General features: G+C 28.1%; 1 protein-coding gene across 1 annotated transcript; it reads left to right on the top strand.

Annotated features, from left to right (window-relative positions):
* Positions 1-5,944: 5,944 nt before the first annotated feature.
* On the top strand, positions 5,945-14,212 carry LOC129952325 (kynurenine 3-monooxygenase). Its single transcript, XM_056064860.1, has 9 exons — positions 5,945-6,281; positions 10,929-10,998; positions 11,059-11,249; positions 11,306-11,442; positions 12,856-13,027; positions 13,098-13,349; positions 13,414-13,641; positions 13,713-13,874; positions 14,034-14,212. The coding sequence occupies exons 1-9, from the start codon at positions 6,162-6,164 to the stop codon at positions 14,148-14,150; spliced, it is 1,449 nt and encodes a 482-aa protein (XP_055920835.1). The 5' UTR covers positions 5,945-6,161; the 3' UTR covers positions 14,151-14,212.
* Positions 14,213-14,470: the final 258 nt, after the last annotated feature.

Below are 14,470 nucleotides of genomic sequence, written 5' to 3'. Positions count from 1 at the left end.
TTACAAAAAATAAAACTCTAAAAAAAACAATACTAAAACTTGGTAAAAATTTACTTTCGACTCAAATAGCTTTTCAAAAATTAAAAATATTGGCTTCAAACTTATTTTATTTTACAGAAAATATTGTTTTCGATATTCAGTGATTTTTATATAAAAATCCAACAGTCCGTTTTTCATAAAAAATAAAATCTATAAAAAATAGTACGCAAATTTGGTAAAATTGACACTAGTACATATAGACAAACTTTTAAGCAAGACAAATCGACAGACGGGATGGGAAGTTATCAGTGTGGGTCGCATCCCAGCCTCTTTTTTGATTTCATATTGGAAGCGTTGATGGCTTCTGCAATTTACTGGGAAAAAGATTGCTTCTGAATCTGAACAACTGTATGTTAAACTATTGTTCCTTTAGGCTAAGAAGCCGGTTCCGGTTTGATTTATGTCATTATTTGATATTTGAACAACATTTTTAAAAAATTGAGGATATGTTCTTAACCTAAAATGTGTTTGACAGCAATGAATCAAAAGAATGTATAGAGTCAACTTTTTGGTGATTTGAACTCCGTAGTGCAGTAACTTGACACCTGTCAAATTCAGTAAATTATAGCCTTAGTCTAATCAAGAAAACTTAAGTAACTATAGTTGTTTTAGAATTCTTCGGGAGCAGTTTTTCGTATTGTAACGATTTAAATTAACAATCGAGGGTGCATTTAAAGTATACATTTTTTCTTGATTTGGGGTTTTGTAGGTTAGCTATGGTTCTTATAGATTTTTGTAAACATATCGAAAATTTGGGTTCTTAAGATTTTCAATGGATCAATTGGGTTTTTGGTTACAAGGTTTTCAAAGTTGTGAATGTGTTGGTTTTTCAATTTTTTTTTTTAGATTTTGAACTTTATGAATTTGTGTTTTCTTGATTTTGAACTCCATTCAAAGAGGAAACCGTGTTGATTAGAAACACGAAATTTAAATCAAAGATTGATATATTTGTTCCACTTTTTATGAAAACATGTAAGAAGTTATCAATTATAAGTTTAAATTTTATCGTTACCCTATTTTTTTTTAATAATTCTGAAGATAAAGTGGTTTAGGTCTCTAATTTTTAACTTCAAACAGGAAGTTATTATAATCGGTCTAATTTGTCAAATTGAAAATTTTCTAGACGTTCCAAGGTCCCTAGAGTCTAAATAAAGACTTTTGGAAAGGTGTCTGTGTGTTGGTGTGTACGCAGGTTTGAGAAGCTTTTTTCACCGTTCCTATCTTAAGAACCAGTAGAGATATCGATTTCAAATATATGTTGTTAAAAAGATAATAATAAGGAGAAATACACAAAGGTTTTTTAAGAATTGCGTGGGTGGTGTCTTTACTATAACCATTTAAAAAATGAGGGAACATTTTGTTTGACCCATAATAACGCACGAACCAATAACGCTAGCGACTTAAATTAAATTTTATATTATGAAATGTGACAGGTACAAAATTTGTATAATTCTGACAAAAAAAAATTTAATTAATTTTTTTTTTATAAATCAAAAAACTAAAAAAAAATGATTTTATCTCCAAAATAATTGTATGCAACGAAGAATAACGTTTTTGAGAAAAATTGAATGGGCAGTTTGTTTTTACTAAAAATTGAAACAAAAATACATTACTACAACTTTATAAAAACTGATTTTCGATTCAAATATCTTTAATATCTTTTTAAAAATTTAGAATATTCGCTTCAAACTAATTTCATCTTATAAAAAATATTATTTTTAACATTAAGTAAAATTTAGAGAAAAATCGAATTGACAGTATTTTACAAAAACTAAAGTATTTTAAAAAATAAAAAATATATTGACTTTAAACTAATTTATTGTTTTAGAATATATAGTTTTCGACATTTAGTAATATTTTGATAAAAATGCAACAGTTGGTTTTGTTCATTAAAATTAAAACCTACAAAAAATAGTACGCAAAATTAATATTCGATTTTTGATATCTTGTGACGTATTGTATTAAAAAGGATTTCATCCTGATAAGATATTTTTCTTAGAAAAAAAATGCCTTTTATAAAAAATTAGAACTTTCAAGAAATCCAACTAAGATTGTTAAAATTGGTTTTCGACTTAAAATGTCGTTAGCAAAAATAAATTATGAAATCAAACTATTCCATCATATGAAAATAATTGCTGGTGATTTTTAATCTTTAAGACCAATTCTACTGACAACTTTCTTAACAAAAACACGTAAACCTACAAAAATAGCAAAAAACTCCGACAAACGGGATGGGAAGTTATCAGTGTGGGTCGCGTCCCAGCTTCTTTTTATTTAGCTTTACTTTGAAAACTAAAAAGATGAATGATTTGTTTTAATTATAATTTAGTCATAGTGCTCTGTAAGATTCTTATTTAAGTGTAGAAGAAGAAAATCATGACCTGTGTCTAATTCGAAAAACTTACCAAACTTAAACTTGTGTCCACAGCAAAGAAATATTTCATGAAACATTGTTTAAAAACATTTCCGTTCAAACAGAAATGTTTCTAATTCGTTTTTTTTTTTTAATTTTGGTTTGGACGCTTAGAGAATCATTTTTCAAAATGTCCTTTGTTTCTATTTATCTATCTAATAGAAATGAAAATGGATTGTAATTGTCAAACTTTACGGAATATTACATATGTAGTTTCTACCTGTGTTGATATTTGGGAAACAAATTAATTTTCCGTTTGAAATTGGAAACGGAAAACATTTCAGAAATGTTCTTCAGATTATGAATTTTTTTTGTTTTCGAAATTGTGAGTGATGAGAAATTTACATGTTTGTTAGGTTATGATTTTGTGTTATCTGGATTTTGAACTTTGAAAACTAATTTGAAGACCCTTGGCGTAGAAACGCTAAGTCTAAATCAAATAAGGGGTTATTTTTTCACTTTTATGTAAGAAGTAAGGAATTATGAGTTTAAATAGTACGTTTTACTCTTTTGTTGCAAATAATTCTGTTAATAAAGTGGTTTACGTCGCTAATTTTTGTTTTCAATTTATTATATTGAAATAGTGATGTACTTCGGAAAACAGTCTTCAACTAAAACCCTTACAACCACTGCAGCACTGCCGAAGTAGCACCGTCGTCGTCGGTGCTCTAGGAAAACGCAATGTAAAAAATAGTTTTCAAAAACATCAATATTCATAATCATGCTTTAATTTTACCACATACTAGTGCATCAGCTCAAAGAGTTTTTTCGCGTTTAAATGACATAAAATCGACTATCTTTTAGAGTAATAAGATGGATTCTGTCGTTAACTGAACTAATAAAGGATGAAACTTTCCATCACTGCATAAGTGCATACCATCATCTAATAACTTGAATTCTTGATGTTTTATTTATTTATTTGTAATGTCTTGTTTAATAAAATTCTTTTACTTAATTTATTTATTTTATGTTTATTTGTTCCTATTTTTTCTTAAGTTTTGATGATACACATAAAATTAAAAATTACGTATGTAATCTTCGGTTTTTTACCTTTTTAGAATTGCGGAAACACTGTACAAAAGTCTTACACTTAGATAATTATTTATAATTTATTTATTAATGTTCAATCCCCACCTTCTTTTCTAATATCTAACTTAATTAATAAAAGCAAACTTTCGTTTAAACCTGAACAATAAAAATTGTTCATTTAAGTAAGCTCTAAATATTTCTTACTATTACTTATTATATTAAGAGTGTTAGTTATTATTTTAAGAACTGATGATACGATTTTGTCATTTCTTTATCTTGTAAAGCTTCAAGAAATTAAAACTTTCTTAGAAATACGATTTTCCATAAATTCTGATAGAAAATGTCTTAAGCTTAACATTCACTAAGTCAGACAAGTATTAAAATAGGGAATACTTAAGTTTGAAATACCAAACCCCACCAACATTGCTATGGTTCGATTTCGAATAATTTGTTCATTGTTTAAATACGAACACAATATAAAATTCAAATTATCTCACAAAAGCATCATGGTATTGATATTGGATGGTACCAACTGATTCTCGAGAGAGTCGAGTACCTAGAAAGAGATATTCTGTATTAGAAATTGAGCCTATTCATTCTATTTTCCGAACGCTAAATCGAAACAAGCATATGTACGAGTATTTGCACGGGCTTAGCCATTTCATATTTTATTTAAATACTTAAGCACATTTTTTTCAATTGCAGAAAATTGTGAAATTTAGAGAAATAGTGAGCTTATTTGAAATACTTTCTGTTATTAAATGTTTTATGAAACATTTAATTTTTCATTCAACTTGAATTTGTAAAATAAACTGTGGGTTGAACTTATTTGTGTATGTAAGGAAATATTGAAGTTATTAAATACTTATAAAATTCTTATTCACTATTTACTATTCGAATACATTTGTTAAGTAAAGTATGTTAAGTTACATTTTATTTTTATTTTATTTCATATATTAACTTTTAGTCAAAGTTTTCAACATTTTTTTTCAGTACTTTTTTTGTAAATGTTGATCCTTTTTTTTTGTAGAATTCATTTAAAACAATCCATTCGATTGAATAATCTTATCATAATACATAAATACAAGATCAAGTTGAATACTATTTCCAAGGTTTGTTGCAGAGATCAAAGATAATTCTTATCAAGTTTTACACACTTTGATTATTTTACATATATGATTTTATAATCTTACAATTTCGAGGCATACATATGTATGACATCATAAATGTACAATGAACATACTTACATTTATTCAAATATTAAATATTAGAATTTTTGTTTTGTTAAATTAACAACCCTTTCCCTTAAAGGTCTTAAGCCTTTGTGGGTTTCTGTAAATTCCATATAATTTGAAACATACACTTATTTCAGTTTTCACAAAATTGCCATCTTAATCTTTGCGAACTAAGATTACAGTTGAAGCTCTCTACTTCGAATTTAAATAATGTGTAATATATGGCGAAAGGAATAAACATTACAGGCACAGCCTTCACTAACTTCGTTTTTAGTGGAAAACTAATTATGTTCTGGTGAAGTTGTTCTCATATTTAAGGTCGGAAATAATTTGATCGTATTACGATATGTACGTAGTTAATTTATAAAGATATTTTTTTTAAGAAGAGATGTTTATGGCCGAATTTAATGATCTTGATTATTTCCTTGGCTTTTCTTTGTTCGGTTTTATGAGCTATGCTGGATGTGATACATTTTTAAAACGACAAAAAAAGAGATGGGATCGGGACTTAAATTTAAGCAGAGACGCAATGGATTATTTTTATTTGTTCTTAATAATAAAACAATAAAAAACATGATTCAAAACAGTTTTGTTTTTTAAACACCGCAAATGAAACCGGCAACGTGGTGACATTAGATTTGCTGAGAAATTTTATAGAGCCAAAACTAGGAAAGCATTATTTCTCGCCTTTATCCATTTATTTCTTATTTTACTTTAATTTCCAATTATTAAAACAAAATGACTGACAATGAACTGCCAAATGCTCGACCTGGCGTAAGTCTGACGTTTACGATATACATATATAACATTTAAGATTGCCTCATAAGTGTCCATTGTTTTCATTCGAAATGTCAAAGCCCGACAGAGCAACTTGACCAGAACAGAAAAAAGTTAAGTTATTTCTTACTTAAAGATGAAGTTATTTTCCATGTGAAGTTAGTGCCTCACTATTGCTATTCAAAATATTTTAAATAACTCTAAAAGCTTAAGTGTTTTAAGCAATGACAGTAAATAATTAATATAATTAATAAATAATTAATATAATTAATAAATAATTAATATAATTAATAAATAATTAATATAATTAATAAATAATTAATCTTAAGTTTAAGTTCGATTTAAAGAGATCTCACTGTGTTTAATGTTCTCATTACTTTGTAAGCCGTTATCTTTGAATTATTTTTTTGTTCTTGTCATGAAAAATGAAAAACGAAATCATTCACAGTCTAGCACTTCGTTTCGTTGGTTATAGTATCATTTTCTTTTCTTGCGGTTTGAAGTGATGACAGTTTGTTTTAGGGCTTCTTTAGTTCAGTTTTCTGTTTTCACTTGATTTTCAACTGTTAGTTAGTGAAGTTGTAATTTATTGTTTTGTGTTTTTAATGAAACTTCTTTAAATCCTTATACAATACAAATTCAGTTAATTAAATTATAAAAAGAGTGTAATGAGTGAAATTGTTAATAGTTCATTTCAAACACCACAAGAAATGGAGAAAATTAAACAAATTAATTTAAATGGAAGTAATGTTCAGCCCATGAAGGTTGCAGTAATAGGAGCTGGATTGGTAAGTTTAAATAAGTAATACATTTAGTTTTTTTTTTCAATTCTATTGTAAGTCATGATTTGGATATTTACATATGTATCATTATATATTTAAAAACTCATTAAGCACAAATAATATGCATGATTAGTTTAAAAGCATTAAAGTAACTTGAACTTCTAATGGAAAGCAACAAAAGTGAAAAAGAAAAAATCTATTCGTTTTGAAATGGGCCCAATAGTTCAATAAATTGTTGTTAATTTTTTTTAGAATTGTGGTAGTTTTTGTCAGTAAGAAGCATATTCATCCACAGATAAGATTTTAATAGAGACTGGATTGTAAATTGAATGTAAAATTTAAGATTTTTTGGGCAGATAAAGTATTTTCTGTATTCGATTTTTACTGATTAAATAACGCCTATTTAATGAATTTTTAAAGCAATATAAACATTTTGTTTGTATATCTTAGAAATTATGATAAAATGTATAAATATATTTTTATCACGAATATATTTCCCTCCGAATTAAGTAAATTAGCTCGAAAAATAAACAATACAGCAGCTTTTTTGCCCTTGTATGCCTAATAAACTATAAATTGATATTTAAGGCAATTTCGTTTTTTTATAAAAACATAATACAAACTTAACATTTTTCGCATATTGTCCCATCTGAAAGGGAAGGTATTGCTGTGATCTCTGAACAAGTTGCCAAAATCTAAGTTTATTGCTGAAAACCAGCTTAGAAGGTTTTTTTTTTGTAACTCCATTCTATTCCTTTATTTGATGGTGATTATGTCTTCTCTCTTATGGTATTTTTATTTTGGAACATACAACAAATTTTACTAAATTCGATCTGGTGTAAGGGGTTTAAGGTTTTTGTTATTATTAAAATTCACATTTGTATAACAAGAAATCTATACAATATCATGATTTTGTTAACTTGATACCGTCCAACAAGTTTTGCCCAAAATACATGCCTAAGTTCTTTAACGATATCTTAGTACAAGACATGAAACTTACCATTACAATAAATTTTTCAATTTTATTTCTTAAAATTGTTTTAAAAAAGTTGTTAGTAAGATCATTTTCCGCGTAACTAATGTAACTTATGTATAGTTACATTAGTAACAAATGTGTCTGAATAAAGTAAACAATAACATTTATAAGTAAACACTAATTGTTATTTCATAAAAACAACAAATAACAAAAGAATGATTATAAAAAAATTCTGAGAAGTTGAGCGAAGAGATTAAGTGCAAACTAAAATTTTTTTTGGATGCTTGATTGTCTGCTGATGCGGCGGCTTAGTACGAAATGGCTTCAGCTGGAAGAACATATAAATTTTACACTTTAGGTTTCTCAAAAGTTTATGGATACCTGAAGAATGTCATGTTTATACTTAATGATTTATCTACGGTATTTCAAATACATTTATTGTTATAAATCATTGCGCTTGGAATTCACTAGAGGCATCTTAAATGTATTCCTGAAGATCAATAGATAAATTAGTGAAACAATTAATTAAAAACAATTTTTTTAATAATTAGTTTTATAATAAATTTAATAATATATAATAATAATAAGAGCTGTGTTATGCGATTGCTTATTTATTAAATTGTACACAAAATCACTAATCTTGAGGTTTAACATCATCTATGTATTTTTGTATGAATCCGAGGTCCTCATACGAATTGGTTACACGCCTTCCAGATTGAGGCATTTTTTTATTGGGAAATTTTACCTTTTTAACTTCCCATAGGAAGTTATTGTAATGTTTTCGATTTGTCGAATTGAAAATGTTGACATTTCTCGACGTTTCAAGGTCCATAGAGTCGAAATAAATGATTTTTAGAAAGATGTATGTGTGTTCGTGTGTACGTACGTTTGTACTTCCGTTAGTCCGTACGCCCGTACGTTCGCAACGTTTTTTCGTTGTAGCTCAAGAACCAGAAGTGATATCGACTTCAAATGAATTTCGTTATACAGATAATAGTGCAGAAAGATGCAGAAAGGGCTCTCAAGAAAATTGCATGGGTGGTTTTCTTTACCATCTCACGTACCAATAACGCTAGAGACTTGAATTAAAAGTTTTATTATATATTGTAACGTGATACCAAACCAGTATATTTTTGGGAAAAAAAATCCAAGTAACTGTTTTTTTTTATAAATAAAAAATAAAACGAAAACAACCTCGAAAATTTTACGAATAAACAATAATTTTATTTATCCCCAAAACAATTTTGTGCAACGAAGAATAATATTTTTAACATCTAGTAAATTTTTGAGAAAAATCGGATTGACAGTTTTTTTTTATTAAAAATAAAAACCTAAAAAAACATTACTCAAAGTTGGTTAAACGTGAATTTCGACTCAAATATCTTTTCAAAAATTTGAGATATAGGCTTCCAACTAATTCAGTAATTTTTTATACAAATCTAACTCATATAAAATTTAAATCTGCAAAAAATAGTGAGCAAAATGGGTTAATTTTTTATTTTTAATTGTATATGTTTATTCAAGAAATAACTTTTTTTTAGAAATGCTACTAAAATTGGTAAAAATTGCTCAACAACTAAAAATCTCGTTAACAAAAGCAGATTTTGAAATCAAACTTTTCCATCATGTGTAAAATGTTGGTTATTTCAGTTTTTTTTAGAATAGTTTAACTGATAACTTTTTTAACAAAACACGGAAACCTACAAACCTTTGCAGCAAGATAAGTAGATGGGATGTGTGGGTCGCATCCCAGAATCTTTTTTCTCTTGAGATGATTGTTGACTGTTATTTTATTAATTTTTTATTGTTTCAGAACATCTTTTTTGTATGAATCCGAGATCCTCATACGGATTAGTAACAGGCCTTCTGGATTGAACCTTTTTTTTAACTTTTAAATCTGAACATTTTTAACTTTCAATCATAACTTATAAAACTTTTTACTTCATTGTGAAGATTTTTGGAGAGAAATATCAAGATAATATATTAGTTACGTAACTAAATCAATTATTTACATAAGAAATGCATAACTAATTAAATTCGTTTAAAACTAGCGTAACAATGTCTAGTAGAATTTTAACCCAAATATGGCAATTTAAACAAGCCGTCAAAAAACATGTTAAATAAAATGCATCCTTCATTACGTATATCATGTTCTATAAATATAATTATATGTAAAAATAATGTATTTATTCATATCAGTTCCGTTAATTAGCTGTGAAAGTATCGATTATCTAGTGCAATATTTTCTACTAATTTTTTTTTGGTGCTTTGTCAAATTGAAATGTCAAATTTTGAATATGATGATTTGGCAAGTAACTAAATATTTGGGTCACATAACTCCGAGAACTGCGTAGTTAAAGAATTTCTAGGTAATAAGGTTAAATTTAGGCTTTGAAGGAATGAGTCGTTTTTAATATTTTTCTTCGTTTTTTATCAGAAATAATTATTATTTATTTAGTTAAAAATACTTAACTAAGTCTAAAAATTCCTTAAATATATTTGTTAGTTTTTGTATTCACTTGCTCACTTTTTGATAAGACGCAAACAAATCCTAAGGCTCCGACCAGACGCCCGCCACTAAAAGTCAATTGTTAGTTTTGTAAATATGCACATGCTTATGTACACTCCGGTGCAACTGATAATTGATAATTTTACTATTTTAATTATACACCTCACTTCAATTGAATAACTGACAAACATTTTTGAAAATACTTGTACTATTTTTTTTCTAAATATTTTAGTGTTTTCAGTGATATTCAATTTCTGATCTAAAATTTTAAGACCAATAGGTAAATCTACATGCATTAGCAGTTTTTTAAAGTAAACAATTGTAAAAACAGCAGCTTGAAGACGAGCAATTTAAAGGTGTACAGCAGATTCTTCTAGTTCTGGGCAAAAATAAAAAAAAAAAAATGAAACGCAAGTCACTCAGAAGTTTAAAAGTTATTAAAATTTAAGCCATCTTGAAACAAATCAAACTTACAAAACCGCTACTTGAAGAACAACAGAAAGCTATGCTAGTAGAGTTTTTCAAAACTTAAACTTACCTAAAGTAAGAATAATAGCACCTTGACATAATGGCCTTGAATTATCAATTTAATATTTTCACGATTTGAGAATATAAGAAGGATGTGTTGTGCTATGAAGAAGTTATTACGAAACCAGAGTTATTGAGCGTGGTCGTCAGTTTGAAAACAAAGGCCCCTTAATTTTTACAAATTGGGTTGAAGTAGAGCGAAATTTCGTGAAAATATACCGACAAACTGTTGGATTCAAATCAGTATGAATTAACAAAATAATCAAAAGTAAAAGTTGGAAGTACCGACTACCAAACTTAGCAAAAATAATTTTTTGAATGGGCGAAAGAAAAACTGGTGGTTGTTTTTGAATAATCATTAAGGAAGTAGTTACCACCCACAGATGGTACAAAAACCCGCAAATATTTGGAAAATATATACAATTAAAATTTTGTGTGCGTATTCAATTGAAGTGGGGTGTACTCGTATATATTAAAATAGTTAAATTATCAAAAGATCATGAAAACATTCCTGGTACAAATAAGTGAGGCGTGCGTGTGGAATTGTTGTCAAATTTATTTGATCCCCATTAAATTTAAAACTATAATTTATAAATAATATATACATGTATATTAACACTAATTTTGATTTAAATTTTAGGTTGGCTCTCTTGCGGCGTTAAATTTGGCAAAAAAGGGACATGAAGTTCATCTATACGAATACCGAGAAGGTATAAGTATATACTTTTTCTTTAATTAATAATCAACTAAAATTATATTCATAAATTTAGATATGCGAGGATCAGATATTCCACAAGGACGAAGTATTAACCTCGCACTATCTCAGCGAGGTCGAAAGGCATTAGCTGCTGTTGGTTTGGAAGATGAGGTTCTTAAAACTGCCATTCCAATGAAAGGACGTATGTTGCACGATATGAAAGGAAAAACTACAGTTGTTATTTATGATTCATGTAATCATCAGGTATGTATTTTAAATTCATAATTAATCAAATACATAACATTAAAATTCTTTTTAAGTGCCTCTACTCCGTCGGAAGAAAATATTTGAATGAAATACTTTTGAACGAAGGACAAAAATATGAAAATATTCATTTGCATTTTCAACATAAACTGCTTGCAGCTAATTTATCGGAAGGCACAATGCAGTTCAAGAGGTATGTTTTAAAATTTTCTATTTGTGACATTATTTAGCTACTAACGGATTATAAGGAATTAGTTCCATGAACTTATTTTTGTTATTTTAATAAAATGCAAGCGTTATCCTCGCAGTCACATATATTTTTCGTAATCGCTTTTTCAAAATTTCCTGTTTAAGCCAAAGATGTACCAATACAATGAAATACACATGTACCTACTTTAGAATTAAGTTAACAAAAGCTAAAGGGTATACCATATTGATTATGAATTTAATATTTTGGATATAGTACTAAAATAGAAAAAAAGATCACTCGACGACGATGGAAATGTTTTCTCAAATTTTTAGGCTTCAATTCGAAAAATATTAATCAGGATAACGTGTGAGTATTTAATGTATCCGTATGTTTACAATTTCTGCTTACTGCGAGATTATAAAGCTTAACGTTTTCTGTTTTAAATGATTTATATTGCCTTATTATATAGAAAACAAATTGAAGCATGCTTCACACATTATCAAAATGCATGAATAGCTTAAGTTATATTCCACATTTAGGGATAGTCATATAGAAAACAAAAACTTATTTGTCAGATAATTTTTTCAATCCTTAGTGTTTTGTGTTTGTTTGAAATATTTTATTTCAAGTTAGCCGCGAAAGAATTTGACACCTGTCAAACTCAAACGTCACTTGAAGTGTCATAATATTACAGGAATCGCTAAAATGTTAATCCCAATTTAGTAATTTATCTCCTTTTTGACTGAAAATTGAAGATCATGTGAGGAGTTTCCTGACAGCCAAATTTCACTTTTTGGATACTACAATTGTCAACATGCGACTTAAAACCGTTATATTATTTCTTGTTCTTACGCAATAGACTTTATGTATACGAAAAAAACCGAAACTCTAGACGCAATTAAAATCAACATTAGTGGCATGCTGCCTCAGGCTTGAATGATACTGCTTCCAAAGTTTATTACTCTTGTGCCTTTTCTTGTTTTTGTTGCTTAACTTCCGAAATGAAGTTATTGAGTTTGGAAAATCGCCTAAGTGTTTGTTTGTTTAAAATGTTGGTACTGTTTATTTTTTTGGTCTACTTTTCAAAAATCGATTTAAAATAAATTTTTTTCAGAAAATTTAAAGAAAACAATTATTTTGTTTTTGGTTTAAACGTCGTATAAAGATGGCATAGTGGCCATACCATTGCATGACTAAAGGGCTTATTATTTGGTCTGTATCATTGATTATTTTCCTTCAGAGAAAGCGCAATAAATGATGGGAATGGGTATCGGTTATTGTAATTTTATGTCTATAAAGCTTTTATTTATAACATTTTCCTTAAAAATCAATAAATTAATTGGGAAGCATATTTGTAACATAATATTACGTTTTGATTTTGTAAGATTGCTCTTAATTTACTCTCTTCTTCCACAGAAGCCAAACACCTACCGAAATCGTAAATACCGAAGCTGATCTGATAATCGGGTGTGATGGGGCCTTTAGCGCTGTTCGAAACCAAATGATCAAAGTTCCTGGCTTCAACTATACCCAGGAGTATATTGAACATGGCTACTTAGAGCTCTGTATCCCAGCTAAGGATGGAGAAGTAAGATTAGTTTTGAATTTTCAAAGTTTTTATAACAGTACTGTTAAGTAAATAATTTCATGTATATTAGTTTCAAATGCCCGAGAATTATTTGCACATCTGGCCAAGGGGTTCTTACATGATGATTGCACTTCCAAATCAGGACAAATCTTTCACAGTGACACTGTCCATGCCATTTACGGTTTTCAACACAATTACGGACGCAGATTCCTTAATTGATTTCTTTGAAACAAACTACTGCGATGCTCTTCCGTTGATTGGAAAAGAAAGGCTAATCAAAGATTTCTTCAAGTCTAAACCCCAACATTTAGTATCGATAAAGGTTTTTATTTATTATTATGTTTTTGTTTTCACGGTCTTAAAAAATAATTTTTAAATATATTTAGTGCTATCCATATCATAATTCTAAATCACTACTGATTGGAGATGCTGCTCATGCAATGGTACCCTACTATGGACAGGGAATGAATGCTGGATTTGAAGATTGTAGTGTGCTATTTTCAATTCTTGAACAATCTAATATTACTGTTGAAGAAGCCTTGAAACAATTCACCGAAACAAGATGGCGAGATGCTCATGCAATTTGTGATTTAGCAATGTATAATTATGTAGTTGTAAGTTGTTAAGAAACAAAGAGTGCTTAACAAAAAAAGGAATTGTCATTTTAAAATTGATTTTTTTTCAGATGCGAGATTTGACAAAAAGATTCTCTTTCCGTTGTCGTAAGGTATTCGATGACCTGCTCTATACCCTCTTTCCCAGCTTTTGGGTGCCGCTTTATAATAGTGTCTCCTTTACTAATATGCCTTATAGCAAGTGCATCGAAAATAGAAAGTGGCAAGACAAGGTAAATAATTATAGGTTCAACAATAATAAGAAAAAAGTTGATTATTATTAAAGATCAAGAAATTGCAATTGCTAAACTTGATAAATTTATCAGACCCTTACAAATTTTATATATAATTATCATAATCTTCATTTTATTTTATTTTATTTTATTTTTCAGGCTCTGTACAAGACATTTGTTACTGCAGGAAGTATAACTGCACTTATTGGGTTATCCTATGCAGCAGTAGTTTTTGTTCCAACTTTAGTTTCTAAGGGTACAATACGATTTTCTTAATTTTTTTGTACAAATATATCGTTTCTATGTTTTTAATAAAATTGAATGTTTTAGTTTAAAAATTTAGTTTAATTTATTAACATATGTCTTTCTATTTAAAAGTTGTATCTGACTATTCAACAGTTTTTGGTATCAATTCAACATTTTAAACTACATATATTTTAAGAAGAAAAACCAAGAAGTGTGGAAGATAAATAATAACAGTGTAGTAAAACTTGTTTTTTGAAATTTTTTTAACGAGAAAAAAATACCTTTAAAACGCAATTATTATTTGTATTGGTATCTAAGCTGATAACTTTCCAACCGTGCTCTTCGGTACA

This window comes from Eupeodes corollae, chromosome 3 (genome assembly GCF_945859685.1).
Source record: "Eupeodes corollae chromosome 3, idEupCoro1.1, whole genome shotgun sequence".
In the NCBI taxonomy this organism is placed as follows: Eukaryota; Metazoa; Arthropoda; class Insecta; order Diptera; family Syrphidae; genus Eupeodes; species Eupeodes corollae.
This window is presented reverse-complemented; position numbering and strand designations above follow the sequence as displayed.

Excerpts from the sequence above, each read along its gene's own strand:
- LOC129952325 (XM_056064860.1), top strand. The coding sequence starts at position 6,162 with ATGAGTGAAATTGTTAATAGTTCATTTCAAACACCACAAGAAATGGAG. Across the intron at positions 11,250-11,305 it reads ATGATTCATGTAATCATCAG|TGCCTCTACTCCGTCGGAAG; the intron begins GTATGTATTTTA and ends ATTCTTTTTAAG. Across the intron at positions 13,350-13,413 it reads AACATTTAGTATCGATAAAG|TGCTATCCATATCATAATTC; the intron begins GTTTTTATTTAT and ends AAATATATTTAG.